The sequence below is a fragment of the Plecotus auritus genome, assembly GCF_963455305.1.
Source record: "Plecotus auritus genome assembly, chromosome: 3".
Lineage (NCBI taxonomy): Eukaryota > Metazoa > Chordata > Mammalia > Chiroptera > Vespertilionidae > Plecotus > Plecotus auritus.
In genome coordinates this window covers 148,673,971-148,698,253 of record NC_137772.1, presented here as the reverse complement: position 1 = coordinate 148,698,253, position 24,283 = coordinate 148,673,971, and the positions used below count along the sequence as shown (strand labels likewise).

General features: G+C 35.5%; 1 protein-coding gene across 1 annotated transcript in view; it reads left to right on the top strand.

Annotated features, from left to right (window-relative positions):
* The window catches only part of OTOGL (otogelin like), a gene marked incomplete at both ends in the record, with an annotated part of 145,047 nt that overhangs the window by 70,516 nt on the left and 50,248 nt on the right, over positions 1-24,283 (top strand). Inside the window, 8 exons of the mRNA XM_080659575.1 lie at positions 2,352-2,501; positions 4,976-5,095; positions 6,329-6,445; positions 7,221-7,377; positions 7,932-7,958; positions 13,374-13,541; positions 15,473-15,751; positions 23,346-23,463. Of these exons, the coding sequence (XP_080515701.1) occupies positions 2,352-2,501; positions 4,976-5,095; positions 6,329-6,445; positions 7,221-7,377; positions 7,932-7,958; positions 13,374-13,541; positions 15,473-15,751; positions 23,346-23,463 (1,136 nt within the window). The remainder of the gene's footprint in view (positions 1-2,351; positions 2,502-4,975; positions 5,096-6,328; positions 6,446-7,220; positions 7,378-7,931; positions 7,959-13,373; positions 13,542-15,472; positions 15,752-23,345; positions 23,464-24,283) is intronic.

The window sequence follows — 24,283 nt, the reverse complement described above, 5'->3', positions numbered from 1 at the left end:
GCAGAACCAACCTGAAGGAAGTCTAATAAGTTGCCTTATCCAAAAATTCATGTGATGTTCTAGTGATATGTCAGTCAGTCAAGGAACTTTAATAGAAAAATATATGGAAGAGTATCTCATAATTGAAATGGAGCCATAAGCCACATTAGATGCTTTACTTATTGCTGATCAGGCTGGAAGGTGAGACCCGTGAACAGGCCAATACAGGAAGGTGCTAAAAATTAATGAATCAGGGCTTGATCTAGAAGCTGAAGATACTGCCATGAGTTGACAAAGTACATCTTTCAAAGAGCTGACAATCAACTGAGGGGAAGACAGATAATAAATCTGCAAACAAATCAGATAGCAGAAAGGTACTGAAAAGTGTAATCAAAACAATAGAAATATAGGTTTATGGCAGAGAGTGACTTGGGGCCAAGGCAGGCTACACATTTTATGGGCCTAATGAAAAATGAAAATACGGGCCCATTGTCAAAACAGGAAAATGTTTTCCTTTCTTTTGTAGTTTATCTTGATCTATCATGGTATTTTTTTCCTTTATTATTCAACTAGAGGCCTGGAGCACAAATTCGTGCACTGGTGGGGTCCCTCAGCCTGGCCTGCACCCTCTCCAACCTGGGACCCTTCGGGGCATGTCTGACTGCCCATTTAAACTGACAGTCAGACATCCCTCTCACAATCTGGGACTGCTAGTTCCTAACTGCTTGCCTGCGTGCCTGCCTGATTGCTCCTAACCACTTCTGCCTGCCAGCCTGATTGCCCCCTAACCACTCCCCTGCCAGCCTGATTGATGCCTAACTGCTCCCCTGCTAGCCCAATTGCCCCTAACTGCCCTCCCCTGCTGGCCATCTTGTGGTAGCCATCTTGTGGTGGCCATCTTGTGATGATGTCATGTGAGGGTGTGACACCACCTAGGCTTTTATTATATAGGATGCCTTTCTCACTTAAGCACAAGGATACTCCCAGATTGAGTTCAGACTCTCGGAGGCACCCAGGGCCTTTCCCCTAACTTCAGCTTGACACTTGGGAGTAGAAGGAAATGAGGTTATGTAAAATCCATTAACAATATGTAGGTTACACAGTATGTATTGTTATATCCAATACACTGAGCACTTATGAGTATAAAATTTGTCTAAGAGACTGAAAACTCTAACTGATATGATTAAGTTTATTTAATCTGTCCTATGGAATATTTATAAGTGTTTACCATAGTGTAATATTTCTAAAGTATGCTTTTGTTATTACTTGGGGGTGAGAATAATAAATTACCAAAAGATTGCATATCTCCTTCATAATTTTTATTTTGCTTCTGGAAATATTTGTTTTACTTAATTTGATATAACCATGTAATTTTGAAATTATTATATGAGTTAATTTCAATGTCAGATTCAATGTAATCTTTTATAGGGAATAGATTCTGTTAAAAAAGATCACTGTATATTCTCACTTTAGGCTAATGACACTAAATTTTCCCAATGTGTTCTATCTCTAGTTTCTTTCTACTGTTATCCTTCCTAATATAAAACTTATTTTCTTTTAATATACAAATATGATCTGTCACTTTCCTATTCAAAAGCCTCTATTCAGTACAATTTGTCCATGGAATAACAGTCCTTGTCCTTATGGGTAATGAGGCTGCAAAGGGTCTCGAGCTACACTTGTCCTAGAATCCATGCTCTAATCCTTAGGTGCTCTCCTTAGTCCTGACCAAATCTTGAACTTTCCTGGCTCTAAGCACTTATTCAGGTGATTCCTTTTGCTTGGAATAATTTCTTTCTGCATTCTCATTTCTGGCCTTCTATACTTTCTATGTATGGCCTCTTACAGATGAGTTTGTAATCCACCCCTTGCAAGAAGCCTTCCTCAGTCCCCATTTTCTCTCTCTCTCTCTCTCTCTCTCTCTCTCTCTCTCTCTCTCTCTCTCTCTCTCTCTCTCACACACACACACACACACACACATATACACACACTTTATACTTTTATTTTTCAATTATGCATGTTTTTAGGTAAAGTAATACATCGTCAATATAGAATTTCTGAGTCAGTTGGTATATTGTCTTAATTTATTCTATGTCCATGCTCTTGTTCATGCTTTTTTCTATAACTGAAATATCTTTCCCTTTTGGCTCATTTATCCATGTTGAGCCCATTCAGCAGTTTGTGTCTCATAGCCAATTTTATGTGTTTCCTATTTTATGCATTTGTTTTGTCATTTACTATAGAGTTCAGAAAGAAGGGTTGAGCAAAAATACTAGTATATAGATACTACTTAGTAAATAGTAATTTAATGTTTACATTTTGAAAACAATGAATTTACTTTTTTAAAAAAATCATTATTATTATTTCTAAAGAAACAATCAGGTTTTTTTCTGGAAAATGAACCTACATACCAGCTTTGGAAGGCAGGGTACTACATGGTGGTATACTTTCCAGAGAAAGATATCACTATTCTTTGGGATAAAAAGACAACCATTCACATCAAAATTGGACCACAGTGGAAGGTAGGTCAACCTATTTGGTAGGTCAATCCAAGTGAGATGAAAAATATGCAATTACATGTAACTTTCAATGTTTTGTGGAAATAAAATGATTAATGTCTTTTTAAAAAAATGGGTTATATTTTCAGAATTACTAATTCATATTTCAGTGAAGAACCACTTTACCAACTAGAGTACATCATTGTATACAGTTCTTTTTGTCTTATCCTTACAGTATCCAGTTTTTCAAAACTACTTAGGTCAGTTTCTTTCTTCCCACCCCCTTCAGCATGGTTTTGTGATATGTTTGTAATACAGTTTGATTCATTAGTTACAATCTGCACTTCATCTTTCCCTCCATATTCTGGATCTATTTTGAAATTTTTATATAGTTAAATTATTTTTAAAAAGTAAAAAAAAATTACTCTTATGATTTACAATTGTACAGATTTTAACAAACACCTGGGGTTATATATCCACCACCATAGTCTTATATAAAGCAAATCCATCAACGCCAAAATTTCTCCCAGGTTGGCTCTTTACTGCCAACTCCTACCTCTATTCCCTAAGCTTTGGAAAACACTGATCTTTTTCCATTCTAGAGTTTTGCTTTTTCTGGATATAATATAAATGAAATAATACAATCTGTAGTCTTTTGGGTCTGGCTTCTTTGATTTGGCAAAATACATTTAAGATTCATTCATATTGTTGAATGAATTAATAGTTTGTTCCTTTATACTGCTGAGTAGTATTCTGTTGTATAGATGTACTAGTTTGTTTTATCCATTCATGATTTAATATTCAATCTTGGATGCTTACCATTTTGGTAATTATATTTTAAGTTGTTTTAAACATTGTCTTCTATTAAATATTTTGTTAAACATTATTAAATATGTTTATTATTTTAAATATTTAAAATTTTATTTAAGTAGTTTAAATTTATATATTGTTGTTTTTTTGACATATTGATGTATTTATAAGAATTCAGTTTATCTGAAATTGAAATTGAGACATGGATATAATTTGTGGTAAATAAGGAAAAAAATGTAACAACATATCCTCATAAAACTATGAAAAATATATATATTTAAAAATATTTTAACATGTTGTAAATTTAAGATATGATTGTGTATTGAAATCATTTTCTTTTTCCTAGGTGAGAGAAAGCCCCCAAATCTATTCCTTGGTGTTTGTTGGTTTCTTGCATTTCTTTCATGAAGTTGATATAATTTTGTAATGGTCATATGTCTTTAACTATTTTCCTCTACCATTTTTCTTTTTTAAAATATTTTATTGATTTTTTACAGAGAGGAAGGGAGAGGGATAGAGAGTTAGAAACATCGATGAGAGAGAAACATCTATCAGCTGCCTCCTGCACACCCCCTACTGGGGATGTGCCCACAACCAAGGTACATGCCCTTGACCAGAATCGAATCTGGGACTATTGAGTCCGCAGGCCAACGCTCTATCCACTGAGCCAAACCGGTTAGGGCTCCTCTGCCATTTTTCATCATGTATCCTCCTTTCTCTACTTTTTGGAAACAAATTAACCATTTAGTTTTCTGCATTCCCCTTGCCCCCGCCCTGCCCCCAATGGTGGATTGTTCAGTCTTTGGATAAACGTAGTGGCTTCTGAGAACAGAAGACATTGTGGTCAGCAGTGGCCTGGCAGCTGTAATCCTAGGTTATTGTCAGCTTTGCTGAAGACACGGGCAGTCTGCTTCATCCTTAATGAAGGGCTACAGTCCACCCTTCAAGCACACCAAGAAAGTTCAGTTTGCTTCGTTTTAAAATTTTAAGGAGGATTTCCATGGTTTATGAAAAATTCTTCCCTGTATTCTTAGTCCATCTCCTTTCCCTCAGAGTAAAATTTTACACATTATTTGAGAAGATACAGTGGGTATTGTTGATGTGAATAATCCATATGGTACTTTCAATAATAATTTCACAACCCATAATGATTTTTATAAAATTAGGTAAAATTTAGATTTTATTCATTGTATCTCTTGATGGAATGATATAAGAATATTAAAGTTAATTTTTTTCTTATATTTTTAATGTTTTGGCTTTTCAGTCTAATAAGGAGAAAAATAAATTATTTTATTGTTTCAACATTTATAGTGTTACAAAACCTTAAACATATCAGGAGGTGGGGCTTTCATCAATAAAATTTTATGTATATATGAATACACACAAATGTAATGTTTGTATTATTCTTTTCCAAGTTACTTATGCTATTGGTTGCATCAATGCTAAAACATTGGTAAGTTTTGGAAAGATAAAAATTTGGGGGATGGTAGAATATTTTTGAGAATTTAAAAATAATTGTTAAATATAATTAGCTAGTTATGAAACTCTACCTTTTTGAAACATATTGTAAATGGTTATTGAAGAAATTCTTAAAATGTCTATCTTAAATATTTAAAATATTTTAGTTATGTGTCCTTAAATGTTAAAGTGAATATAGAATATTTCTTAGTAATTTTCTTTTACTTTAGAACAAAATATCAGGATTATGTGGAAACTTTGACAAATGTACTTCAAATGACATGACCACATCTAATAACTTAGAAGTGAGAAATGCCCAGGTGTTTGGAGATAGCTGGGCATTAGGACAGGTAAGTTGAGTATATATCTTAGAACTAACTAATTTTATTCTTATGGGAACATTTATTTAGGAATACTAATTTTATGTAATATTTGTATAGCAATTCACATTGGACGAACTGCTTTCACATTTGTCTTTTCATATAATTCTTGTGACAACCATGCAATGTAACAGACGTTGTCTTCATGTTATAAACGGAGAAACTGAGGCTGAAGGAGGTTAAATTATTTGTGTATTAGACAACTATTACGGAAGATTACATTAGGAAGGATGAGTCTGGAGAGTTCAAGAAAGTCTTCTGTCTTCGTGGCTTGTTGGGTAGATGCTGGTGCTCTTCCCCGAGGCAGGACAAAGTGGCGAGTGGGGGGTAGGGGACGGTGAGAACAGGACAATGGTGCTGTAGATAAGTAGGTTCGGATATGGTGAGAGGGAAGTGACAGAGATACCTTTTGTGAAGATGCCCAGTTTTTAGATTCAGTAAAGAGATCCAGGCTGGAAATGGATTTGGCAGTTACAAGTGTATTCAGGGTGTTGAAGCCATGAGAAGTGAATAGAATGTGGAAAAGAGAAGTTTGAAGGTCAAGGTTTTCAAAGAAGGAAGGGTGAAGGAGAATGGGGAGTAGCAGCCAATGAGGAAACCCCCCAGAAAATGTGCCACCAAAATCAAATGAGGAGAGACATTTAACAAGGGCAAAGTAATAAACAGAATCAAAGGTAGCAAAAGAGGTCAAGTAAGATGAAGACTGCAAAACTGCCTTTATGCTTAGCAATGAAGAGACCATGGATGACCTTTCCCAGGGTGGTGTCAGGGGTGTAGATTAGAAGAGGCTGAGACCACATTGCTGAGTACATGGGCGGTGAGCCTGCTGACACGAGTACGTAGAACTCAGAGGACGGCACGTGACAGAAATGAAAGAGGTGAAAATTAAAGGAAAGAATCCTTTGCTCATGTAATTATCTTAATCATTTAAATGCCGCATTTAAGACAACTGGAAAGTTATTTACCTCTACTGTCTCTAATAGTCCTATGATTTTAATAGTATGTTTGGTTGTTTTCAAAAACAATGCATGCTATGAACATTGAGCTGGCTGAGCACTGTGCTTTAGGTAAAGCCGGTCTGGAAGAAGGAGGATATATGGTATTAGCTGTGTTTGTCATGGACACAGTCAGCATTGGTTACTCTGGTTTCTGCTTCACAGATCACCCCTAAAACATTCTTTTCTTCCTTAACATTTTCCGCAGTGTGAAAATGCACATGAATTATTTAAACCCTGTGAGGCACATCAGAATAAATTTCCTTATGCCAAGAAAGAATGCTCCATTTTGTACAGCGATGTGTTTGCTCCTTGCCGCAATGTGGTAAATGAATACTTTATTAATCTTTCACATTTAAATGGATACTGCTACATTTATAACATTGAGACAAATAATTTAGCTACCCATGGTTAGGAAGACAAATTTGGTAGTTTGTTTTTTCTGTAAAAGTGATGCATTTAGTTGTTTTTCTCTCTCCCCACACCATCTTATTTAACAGCATCCATTTGCAAGAATCTCTACTAGTTTATGAAGCATTTCTTTGCATACATCATCAAAGCCATAAAAGATTGATCAAAACTGCATTTGTTTTTCTTCAGAGAATATTGCAAATAGGCATGCTCTTCCTCAGCCCCAAGTATAGTTTAAAAGTATTTCTAGTAGCATATTTAAAATGGTTTTAGAAGTGTATCACAAGATGGAATGTAACTTATTTAGAAATGTAATTGCTTAAGGTATCTATAAAAGTCAAGTAAAAGTACCATGGGTAACAGAACTTTTTTAATGCCATGTGAATATTCCAAAGATGAAACAATGAACTTCTGCAAATTATAAATCTGTTATACTGAATATGTTGAAATTATATTGGTGTGTTAATCCCGTTGATGTTTTGCTAGTTCTTTGATCTTACATTTGCCTAATCAATTTCTTTCTCCTGTGAGCACTATAGAGGTTTGAGATATTGAGGACTCTCTAGGTGTCAGTGATAAACTGATAATATCAAATTTTATAAATCTACCAGTTAGTTTTTCCTTAGAATTTTCTTCAATTATAGTTAGTAGTTACTGAAATTGATGGATTTTTTTACCTCATTTTTCAGATTGATGTTACTTCTTTTGCCAAAAATTGCCATGAAGACACTTGTAACTGTAATCTCGGTGGGGACTGTGAATGCTTATGTACAAGTGTAGCAGCATATGCACATAAGTGTTGTCAGGAAGGGGTATCGGTTCACTGGAGAACCTCTACTGTTTGTTGTAAGTATCCCTCTTAGAACATCATCATTAGGTGGGAACGTCATAAGGAGATCATCTTAATTGTCTTCTCATGGAACTAATACCATAAAACTCATAGAAATATAATTGCTTTAAGAAGACTAAATTGTATATTCCTTTGACAATGCAGATACATTTTAGTATAGCTAAAGGATTTACAAACAGAAAAATTTGAGATAATGTTTTCTGTTCTGTGTTTGACTGTTGTCACTTCAACATGTGAACTATAATTTATTTATATGCCATCCTCAGTTAAGGTGTTTATTCCGCTATTCCTCTTACGGCTATGAAGTTTCTCTGTTCTGATTATAAGAAACATATTTTTTTTAAAACATCATTTTGAATTGCTTTTAAATTTGATTCTAAACTTATTATGTACTTGTGTAGATGGTTAGTCTGCTGAAGACTTTATAATGATGTCATTTCAGTGTTCTTTTGCTTGGTCATTGATAAACACATGGCAATATCTTACACACATTTAGGTAAGTGGTCAGATTCCTATATAGGTTAATATTTCTTCTCTTTTTTTCTTTTAGCACATGATTGTGACTATTACAATGAAGGTATGTGACAGTTAAAGAATATCACTATAGTATTCTGTTAAAAGTATCTTCAGATTAAAAGTTTTTGGACAACTTTGCTGGGAACAAAGTATGAATAGTTAATAATTTGGTTTGCAATTCAATAAAAGCCTTTGCCTTCTAAACTGTATCTAAATTTCTAAGTATTTGTGTTAACATTTATTCCCTGGAAAATAAAAGGAGGGTATCGTCTCAGCACATAGTAGGCCCTCAATAGTTTTTTAATGATATGAAAATATGAATGAGTGAACTTAGCTAATTTTTTTGGTAAAATGAAAGAGAGACATAGACCAAATGTATACCTTTTACCATTATGTATAAAAATGAACATTATGCAAACTTTCATTATGTTGTAGAAAAGGGAAACAAATTATAGATGTAATAATGATAGAAGGAATTTATATAGTCATATGTTAGGGCACAAATAATTATTTAAGTATTAAAAGAATGAGAACATATTAATTTAATAATAATAATGAAAATCTCCTAGCTCCAAAAAGCATCCACATTTGCAGTAAGAAGTCTAACAGATGGTGCTGGCTGTTACTAAGTTATAGAAGCTATGAGACAAAATTATATTCTCAGTGAAAGCACCAGAAGTTGGCAGATTGGAGCCTGCTTCTTGTCAAACCTGTTTAATGAGGAAGGCGTAGCCACTTAAGACTAATTTCAGAAAAGTAAGATGATCCTGGAGGTGTCTATTTTGTCAGTGACTGGAAAAAATATGAACCCATGGTGGAAAGAACAGAGTAATAGTTGTAGGAAACCCTAAGCCATTCAAAACCACCCACAACCAAGCAACCAATCAAAGGCATTTTTGGTGCTTTATTGAGCCAGAGAGTTTGTCAACTACAAAGGGGGCCAGAAAAGTTTAGAGAAATACACATGCTAAATTAAAAAGAAAATAAATATTTTAGTTTTTCGTTGTTTTCATACAAGTATGGAAGTTTGATAGAGGAAACAATCAAACATTAAAAATATTCTGTGATAGTTAAAAAAATATTTCCTGTTCAGGATTTAAAACACACCCATACTCCATATCAGTCATTTGGAATTCATGTTTAAAATGAGACTGATTGCCTAATATATATAACATTAATAATAATAATAGTTTTTATTGTATTAGCAACTTTATAATTTAAGCTTCAAAACATGCTTATACTATATGCATTGTTATTAACACTTTATAGAGAAGGTAATTGAAGGACAGAGGGGTAAATAATTTGGACAAAGACACAGCCCAAATGTGGTAAACTGGGATTTATAAGCAATCTGAATTCAGAACCAAGGAGCTTGACCTCCACACTACACTGCCTAATGTCTGGTTAACACATCCTAGTCTAAGAATGATCACCACACGTTGTTATCATACACTCTGCACAATGAACACAGATACCAATTTAAGAAAACACTCCACAGACAACAGTATGATGGTTACCAGAGGGAAGAGGGTGGGGGTAGTAAAGGGTAAAGGGGCCAAATATACAGTGTATATGGTGATAGAAGATGATTTGACTTTGGGTGGTGGGCACACAATGCAATATGAAGATCATGTATCATATAAATGTACACCTGAAACCTATATAATCTTATTAACCAGTGTCACCCCAATAAAAAGAAAAAAAAAAAGACAAAAGAAAACACTCCAATAACTTCTTCACTTAAGAATTCCTGCCTCACGCAGTTCTGCTGTGAAAGTCTCCACCTGTGCCCTGTACTTTCTCATGTTCCTTCTGGAGACTTGGATCCAGAAGCAGAATTTTCTGAGACTTGACTTTCTGCCTCTTCTTATTTCATATATTTTCCTTTCTGGCAACAAGTCTGTGCACTTCTACTGATGGTTCTTTCCTCTAATGTGTTACAGCATTCTTCAAACCAGTTCTTTTAGTTTCATTTTTAATGATATTGGTCATATTCAGAGGGTGAACATGAGGCATTTGGCCTTCATGAGACACCGATGGACTCAGTAAAGTGACAGGGGAATCTATTCTCTATGACTAAAGTAACAGGGAAAAGAACCAATCTGCACAGGAGAGTAAGAGTTCGTGAAAATAGCTCTAGCTGGTTTGGCTCAGTGGATAGAGTATAAGCCTGCGGACTGAAGGGTCCCGGGTTCAATTCCGGTCAAGAGCATGTACCTTGGTTGCGGGCACATCCCCAGTAGGGGGTGTGCAGGAGGCAGCTGATTGATGTTTCTCTCTCATCGATGTTTCTAACTCTCTAGCCCTCTCCCTTCCTCTCTGTAAAAAATCAATAAAACATGTTTTTTAAAAAAGTTCATGAAAATAATGCAATAAAATGGATGATTGACAGGAATATAATATTTTTATAGTAGTACAGAAAAAAAATAATTTTAAATGATTATTCTTAATTTTTTTCATCCCAAATGATTTCAGAGCTATTGTAAATTTGCCTATTCCTCTTTGGATATTCATAGCTGACATACTTCTCTGTTTACTTATCACATCATGGACACTATCTTATTAAAATTCTTACTTATTATTTAAGAAATTCAGAAATAAATAATTGTAATTCTGTTAGAGGAAAATTTTTTAAAAAGGCAGATGAATTCAGAGGTTACAGCTGAGATTCTCTCAATAATCTTCAATACAAAGACTGTATATATTATCTTCATGTTCATTTCATGGCATTTACAAAAATATAAATATTTCATTGTTATTGCCATAAATGAGCAAGGACTTCACAATCCCACTAAAAACTGTTGTACACATTTTATGATCAGTGTTTTCTTGATAGGATATGCTTAATGCTATGTTTAAAAAATCACTGCAGGAAATGATTGCTTTTGGTAGGTGGTAAAATTATTCTTCTCCCTGCAGAAAATTAATGATAAAGTCAATGACTTGTGTCTCTCAAATTGTTGGTGAAATGTATGAAAACAATCCAGACACAAGATATCAAACAACTGGGAGTCAATTCAGGAGTGTTTGATTTTTATACAAATGGGTTTCTCGGGTGGCAGTTATCTCTTCAGACTGCTGTAGTAAGGGACTTGTGCAGTAGGGCAGAGATTTTTGTTCATTTATCTATTTCCTTTTCCCTAGTCATTTTAAAAAATATATATTTTTATTGATTTCAGAGAGGGAGGGAGAGAGGGAGAAAGAGATAGAAACATAAATGATGAGAGAGAATCATCCATCGGCTGCCTCCTGCACACCCCCTACTGAGGATCGAGCCTGCAACCTGGGCATGTGTCCTGATGGGGAATTGAACTGTGACCTGGTTCGTGGGTCGGTGCTCAACCATTGAGTCATACCGAAGGCCAGGCCTTTTCCCTATTCTTATGTTGAATATCCACGAGGGTATTCAAACCCTTAAGTTATAGTTGTATATATGTCTTCTTCATTTTGAATTGTATCTAATTATAATATACATATTTATCTACTCATTTGTACATTATTTACATAGAGGGGTGGGCAAAAGTAGGTTTGCAGTTGTGAGTACTTGAAACACAGAACTTGTTCTTGTATTATCTATCTATCATTTATCTATCTATCTATCTATCTATCTGTCTGTCTATCTATCTATCATTTATTATTGCTAACCTACTTTTGCTTACCCTATATTTATACAAATTTACATATTTATAAATTAAAGGATATCACATCTTGGAAGTTTATGTTGTTCTCGTCTTTCCTAGAAAACAATTCAGTAAGTGGTATAGAATAATGATATAGTTTTCTTTGGTTTTTATTGACTTGGGCTCATAGAGAAACACTGTACATTGTAACAGCAGTGGGGTGTGCACTGCTTAGAAACTCTCCACTGTCCCTGCTCAGCTTTGTCTTGGTGTGGGGGCAAAGTTCTTTCAAGTCTCCTCTACACCCAGTGTGTCAAGTCCCTTAGAAAGCTCTTTTCCTCATGGCTTATAAGTGTCCCCAGAGTTCAAAGGCAAGGTGTCCCAGCTGATGAGTCAGTGGAGGGGACAATGCTTGAAGATAACTCATTCTATGAGACCCTGCCTCTTCTCCTGGTCCTAATGGTGAAAATTTTGGTTCTTGCTCTCCTTTCTACTTAAAAGATTTTTGACCCTCTTCCAATGATTTTCTTTTCTTCTCTCGGGCCTGGTCTTCATCCTGAAAGGGAAACAACCTTGTCCTTGGATTTCTTTAAATATTGTCTTCCCTCCATCTTAACAATAGGCTGGGAAAGGAAAATTGTCCTTGAGATTAAAAATTAGAGAATAGAAGGAAAGTGAAACGTGATGAGAGTAAACAGATTAATCTTTTTTGATACCACATGCTACATATATATTAGCATTTTACATAACTTATAACATAAAATGTACATATGTCTGTAAAAGGTATACTGCTTATAATTTTTAATTTTGATGATTCAGAATAAACTTCACATAGGATTGGGTTGAAGTTAATTTGATCTTATTATCATAAAATCTAACTCATATATTTTTAAATATTAGCAAACTTATTTACAATATATATTCTTCTGTTTATAAGATTAAATTTGCAGAAAAAAATTTCGGATTGAGCTTCAGGTTTGGTTCTATACAAACTATAGCAAATATTTTCTACTTTATATGGAACTATTTAAGTGTATGGGAAATGATAGTATTAAATAAAAAGATCTTTGATTCTCTGTTAAGCTTCATCTTCATTTTTAAAAAATTTATCTTTATTGTTGAAAGTATTACAGATGTCCCTTTTTCTCTTTCCACTGACCCCCTCCACAAGACTCCCTTCCCCCAAGGCCTACTGCCATATAGTCTGTGTCCATGGATTATGCATATACACATATAATCTCTCTACTACAGTCCTCTGAAATTTGTCAATCTGTTCCATGCTTCCATGTCTCTAGATCTATTTTGTTCATTATCTTCTTTTTTCTAGGCATGCCTCACTGGTGAAATTCAATAATACTTAGAACAGCAAAATATTGTTTATCAAGTCTGTGAATTCTGTTTTCATGAATGTAACCTATTAGGGAGAAATTATTTTTAGAAGACTATCAGAATACCTGGCCATTGATGGATAAATAAACTTATGCTTTCTGAGAGTAGATTAGAATCTTAGAATATTAGAGTGGAAGGTTAACTAGACAAAGTTCTTCATATAGGTGGGAAAATTTGAGGTGCAGAAAGCTTATGTCAACCTCATATCCAGCACTGCTATACATACATATATACGTATACACATCCATGTGTATATATATTCTAAATTACATAACTATGTATGTATATAGTCCAAAAATTATAGTATATATTTTTGTAGAGTTCAGCGATTTTACTAGTGACTAATGTTTAAATGTGCAGTAAGTTTTGGAGTAGCTTTTGTTATTAAAATTTATCCCATTGAAATGACAGCTTGAAATGTAAAAATTCTATGCCAATTTATAATTCTCTTATTTGTATTTAAATAGGGCTTGGAGAAGGTCCATATATGCTGGCAAGTTATGGGCAGAGTGGCCTTGTTTTGGGGGCCAATATAACCAGTAGAAGCATTTTCCCTTTGTCAAGAATTGGTACTCAAGATGATTTATTTTTCATTTTTATGATCACTCCAGGTCTTTTCAAAGAGAAGGCATCATGTAAGTATAATTTACAATTGAAAATAATATTTTAGTTTTCTATTTACATTTTTTCAATTACTTATTCACTAAATATTAATTTGGGATCTAATATGTTTATGGCATTTTTTCTAGGTGTCCCAGAGAATATAAAATAAGATGCTGGTACATGAACTATCTATCTCTTTTGTATATAAAATAATTGCTTTTATTTATCTGTCGGCATATATATGTTAGGATTGCAATTATTTGAGTTTTTTGTGTCCTAAATAAAGCACAGCTTAAATTTTTTTTTATGGTATTAATCACTGAACTTAATTTGAAATTTTTGAAAAGCAGTCCACTAATAGCTAACATCTGAAAGATTTTAATGTTAAAGGAAAAGAAAAAAAAAGTGATTTGATATAAAAGTTGTTAAATAGTAAGAACATAAATCAGAGCAGAGAGAGCCATTGGGACCATTTGTTACCCTCATGTGCCCTTGTGTGTCTCGGTGCCTGCCCCACATTTACTGACCTACACTGGTTGTATCTGCTTGGAACCTGTCTGATCTGTGAGGCCCAGGCTACATTATTACTATATCAGCCATGCCTCATGTATTTACATATAAGCTTAGGAAATGTTTATTGAATGAATAAATCTAACTTAAATTTCACCTATTCTGAGAAATCTCCTGACTCTCCAATTAGAATAAATTGCATTTTTCTTATAAAAAAGAGCTCCTTAGTTTTTTTAAATCTTTGAAAACACCTAAGTTCTAATTCATATATTTTTCTCTTTAAAATATTTCTTTTATTATTATTTGCATCTTTCAGGCTCAAAAAAGGGACTTGCAAGTTTTAGGACACAACAAAAGTCTTTGGAAAGATATGTTGACTTTTAGAGAGAGCTTTGCATTGTATGATTTACAATAACATGTTTTAAATAGAAAAAATCCTAATGGATTTAAATTACGACTTCTTATAAAATAAATAATTTGCAAATATCTTCTCCTATTCAGTAAGTTGCTTAAAAATATTAAGGTCTAAAAATTAAACCTAAAATCTTAATTTAAAAGCATGTTTATATTATGGGTTTTGCAAATATAAGGGAAAATTTTAAAGCCTATATAAAAAAAAGGATTATACTTCTCAAATGCTTTGTAGTTGTTCATTAGCAATTTAATCATCTACTGGGAATAGACCATAATGTTGATCTAATTTTTTAAAAATATATTTTATTGCTTTTTTACAGAGAGGAAGGGAGAGAGATAGAGAGTTGGAAACATCAATGAGAGAAACATCGATCAGCTGCCTCCTGCACACCCCCCACTGGGGATGTGCCCGCAACCAAGGTACATGCCTTTGACCGGAATCGAACCTGGGACCTTTCAGTCCGCAGGCCGACGCTCTATCCACTGAGCCAAACCGGCTTCGGCTAATTTTTTCTTAATGCAGTCATATAACTTGAAAGAACATTTGCTCATTAAAAACCCAGTGATACTGAAACACAGTGACAGCTAAATTGATCTGTTTCTCTATTCTCTTATTCTTTTCTATTATTCAATGAAGCCATTTGTAGATTTCATGTATTTGAAAATGTTAAAGCTTACTAGTACAAATATGTGTCCAATTAATCATTTAATTACTTGTATGATATTTTACATTCTGGAGTCCGAAATTGATATATCTTCCTCCCCCTCCCCAAGATGTGATAAATTGTTTTAAAAATAGCACTCATCAAATACTCATAAAAGTTGTCACTGTTATTCAATGCATTAAAATACTATTTTTTTCTTTAGAGATCTTAGCACTCATTTCTGAAATATTTAAGAATGGCATTAATAATGAAGGACAATTTTGCAGTTTTGTTTTCGTTAACTTTATAGGTCTGTTTTGTAATGCCAGTGTTGGTCATCTGCTTTCTCCAGAGAACCTGGGGGCTTGTCACACATACTGCTTTATGTCTTTCAGCACCGGCACTTGTGTCCTTGGAATCTGCTGAAAGGCCAAACTACTTTCTCTATGTCCACAATGATAACACGCTTAGTTTGAAACTGTGGCAGGTGAATTCAGCGTTTCATCGGAGAGCCACCTTTTTCCACCACCAAGGCCTGTGGATTCCTGGTTACAGTGCCTTTGAGTTATACAGCAAGAAAGGCTTTTTCATCACACTGACGGATTTTACTGTCAAAGCATCGAAATATGATGATACGGAAGAATTTAAACAAGCAAGCAGCTTCAGCATCGAAGGTATGTTTCCTGAGGTCTTCAAAGGGAGAATTAATAGATAATTTACATAATGGCACATTTTGATTTTAAATCATTCTTAATGGAGTATAAGTATATGGAAATAATAATGCCTACTTCATAGGGTTATTGTATAGTATAAGTTAATTGGTGAATTGCCTACAACAGCCTTGAATAATGTTATTTTTAGTTAATTGACCCAATGATTACTTTCAGTACTTTCTGGGCTTTGGAAATAGAGCTCACCCATGTCTCATGGATCTCTAGTGTTTGTATCTACTTTTTGTTCCCTAGAAGACAACTTCTCAATAACCTGATTCTTAATGATGAAGACACATGTTTATCTCTGTCCTTGGAGTACTGGGGTGTCTGGTTCCACTGACTTCTGGAAGACTTCCCTGGTTCAGCAGGAACCTGATCTTATTTCTAGAGATCCTTAGAGTGGCATAGCTATTGCATTTTCTGAGTTTCAGAGAGCAATCCTCACTGCCTCATTCAATGTTTAAATCTCATGCTTTATTTTCAAAACCTAGGAGCTTACTATCTGTCTTGGTTCTTCCACACACACCCTTTCAGTCTAACCTACCCTTGTCAGTCTGAGAAAACTAATCATTTGCCTTTTCTGTTGTGGATAAATTTCTGTATACCTGGATAGTCTTTGAATTTTAGATAATTCAAATTGAGCTTCAAAAAAGGTTTCTGTATTCATGAGAAAAAGAACCATAGACATGCTTATACAACATTCAGTAGGGAGGATGTGATATTTTTTACATGAATTTACTTAAAAGTCAAAATTTTACAAACCTAGATTTTTTTTTGGATGAAGATGGCTGCCGACGGGAAGGCAGACTGCAAGATAGTGTGTGAGTGAGAAAAAAAAGAAAGAGTATGTGGTCACATGGGGAGTGTTTGTTGGTGAGTTGAGGGACAACTATACTCCAGGAGACTGTGGGGGACTGCTGGACAGGGCTCCCCTGACTGGGCAGCCCCCACTACTGCTGAGTTCCCTCGCGGAGTGACCGGCTCAGACACTGAGACTGTGCCATCTTGAAGGGGAAAGTGAATGTTATTGGGAGCCTGAAAAACCCAGGGAATCTACAACTACGGCACCCACTGAACAGCTGCAAACCTGAGAACACCATACCAGTCCCCAAGTGGTGCAAGCACGCGGGTTCAGAGGAGCTTTACACTCACTCACGGAAAGGAGAGAGAGAACTACATAACCAGACACCTGGAGAAGAGAGATCATGGGGAGACAGAGAAATAGCCTGCATATGAAAGAAAAGCAGGCATCACCAGAAAAGGAAGTAAACTAAATGGAGGCAAGCAACCTGTCAGAGAAAGAATTCAGAGAAATGGTCATAAGGTAGATGAAAAGAATGGAAGGCAAATTCGACAATATGTGGTAGAACCAAGAGAAAATGAAGAAGAACCAAGAAGAAATGAAAAATGACATCGCTGCTGTAAAGAACTCAATAGAAAGCATCAAGAGTAGACTAGAAGAAGCAGAGGACCGCATCAGTGAACTAGAAGACAAGGTAGAAAAAAATACCCAAGTAGAGCAGCTTCTAGAAAAAAAAAATAAATAAAAAGTAGGAGGAGAGCCTAAGGGAACTTCGGGACAACATGAAACAAAACAACATCCACATAATAGGGGAGCCAGAAGTAGAGGAAACTGAGCAAGGAATAGAAAACCTGTTTGAAGAAATAATGACAGAAAACTTCCCTGATATAGGGAAGAAAAACCCCACACAAATCCAAGAAGCTCACAGAGTCCCAAGCAAAATGAACCCCAAAAGACTGACACCAAGGCACATTATAATTAAATTGGCAAACACCAACAACAAAGTAAGAATCTTAAAAGCAGCCAGAGAGAGACAGAAAGTTACCTACAAAGGATGCTATATCAGACTGGCGACTGATTTCTCAACAGAAACACATCAGGCCAGAAAGGAATGGAATGAAATATATAAAGTCATGCAAAGGAAGGGTCTGAATCCAAGAATACTGTACCCAGCAAGGCTATCAATCAAAATTGAAGGTTAAATCAGGAGCTTCACAGACAAAAAAGGACTAAGGGAGTTTACTACCACCAAACCAGCAATGCAAGAAATGCTAAAAGGTCTGCTGTAAAAAAAAAAAAAGAAAGAAAGAAATAGGAAGTGAAGAAGGAACTCAGGGGTAAAAAATAAAAATGGCAACAAATAAGTACCTATCAATAATAACTTTAAATGTAAATGAATTAAATGCCCCAATCAAAAGACATAGGGTAACATATTGGATAAGAAAACATGACCCATATATCTGCTGTCTACAAGAAACCTACTTCAGAAAAAAAGACGCACACAGACTGAGGGTGAAGGGATGGAAAAAGGTTTTCCAGGCAAATGGAAATGAAAAAAAAGCTGGGGTAGCAATACTTATATCTGACAAATTAGATCTCAAAGTGAAGGACATAACATGAGATAAGAAAGGCCATTTCATAATACTAAAGGGAGCAATCCAACAAGAAGAAATAACTCTGGTAAAACATGTACGCACCCAATACAGGAGCACCCAAATACATAAGAAAACTCCTGGAAGATATCAAGGGAGAGATTGACAGCAATACAATCATAGTAGGAGACTTTAATACCGACTATCACCATTGGGCAAATCCTCTAAACAAAAAATCAGCAAAGAAACATCAATCCTAAATGAATCACTAGACCAGATGGAATTAATTGACATCTTCAGAACATTTCACCCCAAAGCCACAGAATACACATTCTTCTCAAGTGCACATGGGTCATTTTCAAAGATAGACCATATATTGGGTCACAGGCAAAGTCTCTTCAAATTCAAGAAGATAGAAATCATATCAAGCATCTTTTCAGACCACAGTGGCATAAAACTGGAAATCAACTACAATAAAAACAACCCGAAGAAATCAAACACATGGAGGCTAAACAGCATGCTATTAAACCATGACTGGGTTACCAGAGAGATCAAAGAAGAAATAAAAAACATCATGGCAACAAATGACAATGAAAACACTACAATCCAAAATCTATGGGACACAGCGAAAGCAGTCTTGAGAGGGAAGTTCATAGCTCTACAAGCCTACTGCAAAAAACAAGAAACAATGGTAATAAATTACCTAACCCAACAACTCAAAGAGTTAGAAAAAGAGCAACAAGAAAAGCCCAGTGTAAGCAGAAGGAAGGAAATAATAAAGGTCAGAGTGGAGATAAACGACATAGAGACCAAAAAAAAAAAAAAAATACAAAAGATCAACAAAACCAAGCGCTGGTTCTTTAAAAAGATAAACAAGATTGATGAACCTCTAGCCAGGCTCACCAAGAAGCAGAGAGAGGACCAAATAAACAAAATCAGAAATGAAAGAGGTCAAATAACAACAGACCCCACAGAAATACAAAGGATAGTTAAAAAATACTATGAACAACTCTATTCCAACAAACTGGACAACCTGGAGGAAATGGACATATTCCTAGAAAAATATAACCTTCCAAAACTCAATTGGGAAGAATCTAAATATCTCAATAGGCCAATAACTATGGAAGAAATTGAAGCAGTCATCAAAAAGCTCCCAGCAAACAAAAGCCCAGGGCCAGACGGCTTCACAGGGGAGTTTTACCAAACATTCAAAGAATAACTAAAACCTATCCTCCTCAGACTATTCCAAAAAATTCAAGAGGAAGGAACACTTCCAAGCTCCTTCTATGAAGCCAGCATCACCCTAATACCAAAACCAGATAAAGACAACACAATGAAAGAGAATTACAGGCCAATATCCCTCATGAATGTAGATGCCAAAATCCTCAACAAAACCCTAGCAAATCAGATCCAGCACTACATCAGAAAGATCATACACCATGACCAAGTATGATTTATCCCAGGAATGCAAGGATGGTACAATATCCACAAATCAATAAACGTGATACATCACATAAACAAATTGAGAGATTAAAATTGCATAGTCATATCAATTGATGCAGAAAAAGCATTTGACAAAATCCAACACCCTTTCTTGATAAAAACTCTCAGCAAGGTGGGTATAGAAGGATCAAACGCAACATAATAAAAGCCATATATGAAAAACCCACAGCTAACATCATATTCAATGGGCAAAAACTAAAACCATTTCCCCTAAGAACAGGAACAAGACAGGGATGCCCACTCTCACCACTCCTGTTCAACATAGTACTGGAAGTATTAGCCATTGCGATCAGACAAGAAGAAGAAATAAAAGGCATCCAAATTGGAAAAGAAGAAGTAAAACTGTCCTTATTTGCAGATGACATAATATTGTACATAAAAAACCCAATGCTGAAACTGGTTTGGCTCAGTGGATAGAGCATCAGCCTGAGGACTGAAAGATCCCAGGTTCAATTCCAGTCAAGGGCATGTATCTTGGTTGCGGGCACATCCCCAGTAGGGGGTGTGCAGGAGGGGGCTGATCGATGTTTCTCTCTCATCGATGTTTCTAACTATCTATCTCTCTTCCTTCCTCTCTGTAAAAAATCAATAAAATATATTAAAAAAAAAAGACTCCATCAAAAAAAAAAACTATTAGACTTAATAAATGAATTCGGCAATGTAGCAGGATACAAAATTAACGCCAAGAAATCTATGGCATTTCTATACACCAATAGTGAACTTACAGAAAGAAAGACTAAAAAAGCAATTCCATTTACCATTGCACCAAAGAAATTAAGATACCTAGGAATAAAATTAACTAAGGAGGTAAAAGACCTATATGCGAAAAACTATAGGACACTGAAAAAAGAGATAGAGGAAGACGTAAACAGATGGAAGAACATACAGTGTTCATGGATTGGTACAATCAACATCATTAAAATGTCCATACTACCCAAAGCAATCTATAGATTCAATGCACTCCCCATTAAAATACCAACGGCATATTTCACAGACCTAGAAAGAACTCCCCAAAAATTCATCTGGAATAAAAAAAGACCCCGAATAGCCACAGCAATCTTGAGAAAGAAGAACAAAGTAGGAGGGATCTCAATACCAGATTTCAAGCTGTATTACAAGGCCACTGTTCTCAAAACAGCCTGGTACTGGCACAAGAACAGACATAATAGACAAATGGAATAGAATAGAGAACCCAGAAATCGACCCAAACCACAATCTCTTCAATAAATGATGTTGGGAAAATTGGACAGATACATGCAAAAAAATGAAACTAGACCACCAACTTACACCACACACAAAAATAAACTCAAAATGGATAAAGGACTTAAACATAAGACGGGAAACCATAAAAATACTAGAGGAATCCATAGGCAGAGAAATCTCAGACATATGCCGAAGCGATTTCTTCACTGATACCACTCCTAGGGCAATGGAAACTAAAGAGAAAATAAACAAATGGGACTACATCAAAATAAAAAGCTTTTGCACAGCAAAAGAAACTATCAACAAAACAACAAGAAACCCCACTGTATGGGAGAACATATTTGCAAATGTTATCACTGATAAAGGTTTAATCTCCAACATCTAGAGGGAACTTATGCAACTTAATAAAAGGAAGATAAATGATCCAATAAAAAAATGGGCAACGGACCTAAATAGAATCTTTTCGAAAGAAGACAGAAGGAAGGACAAGAGACACATGAAAATATGCTCAAAGTCACTAATTATCCGAGAGATGCAAATCAAAACGACAATGCGATACCATCTCACACCTGTCAGAATGGCTATCATCAACAAATCAACAAGCGACAAGTGTTGGCGAGGACGCGGAGAAAAAGGAACCCTCGTGCATTGCTGGTGGGAATGCAGATTGGTGCAGCCACTGTGGAGAACAGTATGGAGTTTCCTTAAAAAAATGAAAATGGAACTCCCATTTGACCCAGTAATCCCAGTTCTAGGAATATATCCCAAGTAACTAGAAACACCAATCAGAAAGGATATATGCACCCCTATGTTCATAGCAGCACAATTCACCATAGCTAAGATTTGGAAACAGCCTAAATGTCCATCAGCAGATGAGTGGATTAGAAAACTATGGTACATCTACACAGTGGAATACTATGCTGCTATAAAAACGAAGGAATTCTTACCATTTGCAACAGCATGGATGGAGATGGAGAGCATTATGTTAAGTGAAATAAGCCTGACAATGAAAGAAAAATACCACATGATCTCACTCATTTATGGAAAATAAAGAACATTATAATCTGATGAACCAAAAGATAGATACAGAGGCAGTAAAGCACTGAACAGACTGTCAAATTACAGCAGGAAGGCTGGGGAGTGTTGGGGAGGGGGGGAAAGAGATCAACCAAAGGATTTGTATGCATGCATATAAGCACACCAATGGACACAGACACTGGGGGCTAGGAATGAGGGCATGCTACAGGGGGTGGTGGAGGCTGGGGGAATGCCAATGGGGGGAAAAAAAGGAGATATATGTACTACTATATTTAATACTTTAAACAATGAAAAAATAAATTAATTAATTAAAATAAAAAAATCTACAAACCTATATATATATCCCCTACAATCTAGAAATATGCTCCCTTAGAACTAGACCTAGCAGTTCCACCTAATCTGTGGACAACTATAGCCAATGGCTTCATCAAAATCTCAGAAATGGATCTTCGTGGGCTTCCTAAGCCTAAGAAATGCTAGGGGTCTACTCTATCTTGGAGCCAATCCTCTCCCAGACCCATGATCCCAGCAGGTCTAGCAGTCATGCTAAACTTTATATGCATAGAAGTCTTCCAAAAAGTATTATTTTCCTTCCCATTCCTTGGAATTGAATTCTATATCCAGAGTCCAAGAAACATAATCTGTTTCCTGAACTCTCTCTGTTATGGAGCTCTGCAGAGATAATTTTGGACTGCTGCAGAAGGAGAGGTCTATGATGTGGGGAAGGGAGAGTATTAGCAAAATTTACAGGAATAAAATCTTTAATCAAGGGAGGTTTTATAACTGTAAGCATGTATTATTAAAATCCATTCTTTTTTATTTTTTTTGTCAGATAATACTTACCACGTACAAGATACTATGCTAAGTTCTGGGAGAAGAATAAACATGGAATGTTCTCCCTAGGTTTGATGTCAGGCGACCAGTTTTTGGTCTTGCCATCTTCTAATTGTTTGAACTTGGCAAGTTACTTGGCTCCTCTGTGCCTCGGCTTCTTATTAATACAATGGAAATGATACCTATTCAACATGGTTGTTATAATGATAAAATATAATGATAGAAAAATTACTTGGTAAAAAATAAAATTCTGAACAAGTGTTTAATACTTTTATGAAATGTAGATCAATAGGAACCCAATACACATAAAGAAAAAAAGAAGATTTAAAAATTTCCTAGGCCTCTTCCAACCTTGCTTTTTAAAATATTTGGAAGAGAGACTAACATTTAGATATGCAACCTGAGTACGAGATGCTTTAATCGCCAACCAATTACAATGCTTTACCTTAGCCCTGCCTTTTCCACAGCGTTAGTGGTCAAAGAGGGAGAGGGGGATCAATCCCTGGAAGAATTACTATCACAAATCATTATTTTTCAAGCTGCACATAAATATACATAATCTAAGCTTTATTTTTTCCACTAGAAATCCAGGCAGCAGTGCCTTATAGGAGGATGTGTGAATGGAGATACGAACCTTGTGCCACTCCCTGTTTTAAAACATGTAGTGATCCTGAAGCACTGGCATGTAAATTTCTTCCACCGTAAGTCATGTTTAACCATTCAATAAACTTGTTTTATTTTATACAAGTGATAGTAATTAAGGGTTGGTTATGTGCCAGGGATTTTAGCTGCGTCTGATACAGCAGTGAACAAAATAGATGAAGTGTCTATCCTTATGTAGCTTAAATTTTGTTGGGGTAAGGCAGAAAATAAACAAATAAAAATGTAAATATATAATGCAATAGGCCATTAGGTGGCAATATGTGTTATGGAAAAAAATGAAGGTGAGGGAGAAAGGGTGAATAAAGCATATGTATATTTGACACATATGGTCAGGGAAGAACACACTCACAGGGTGGCATCTGCTCAGAGATCTGAAGCAAGAGGGGCCTGGCCTTGTGGATACCTGGGAAAAGATCCTTTCAATATGAGAACAGTACAAAGGTCCTGTACTAGGAATGTTTGGGGATTAAAAAGGAGCCAGGCTAGTTGGAGCAAAGCAAATGAGAGTGAGAGAGGAAGGAAATGAGAGCAGAGAGCAGAGAAACATAGTGGTGGACAAGTAACTTAGGGCCGCATAGCCTGTTGTGAGGATGTTGTCTTTTTTATTGAGTAATGCCCTGCTGTATTTTGGGCAGAGGAGTGACATGATCTGACTTATTTATTTATCTTATTTTTTCTTTTATTATTATTATTTTTATAAAATTTATTGTTATTGATTTCAGAAAGGAAGGGAGAGGGAGAGAGAGATAGAAATCTCAGTGATGAGAGAGAATCATTAATGGGCTGCCTCCTGCACATCCCTTACTGGGGATCAAGTGTGAAACTCAGGCAAGTGCCCTTGACCAGAATCGAACCTGG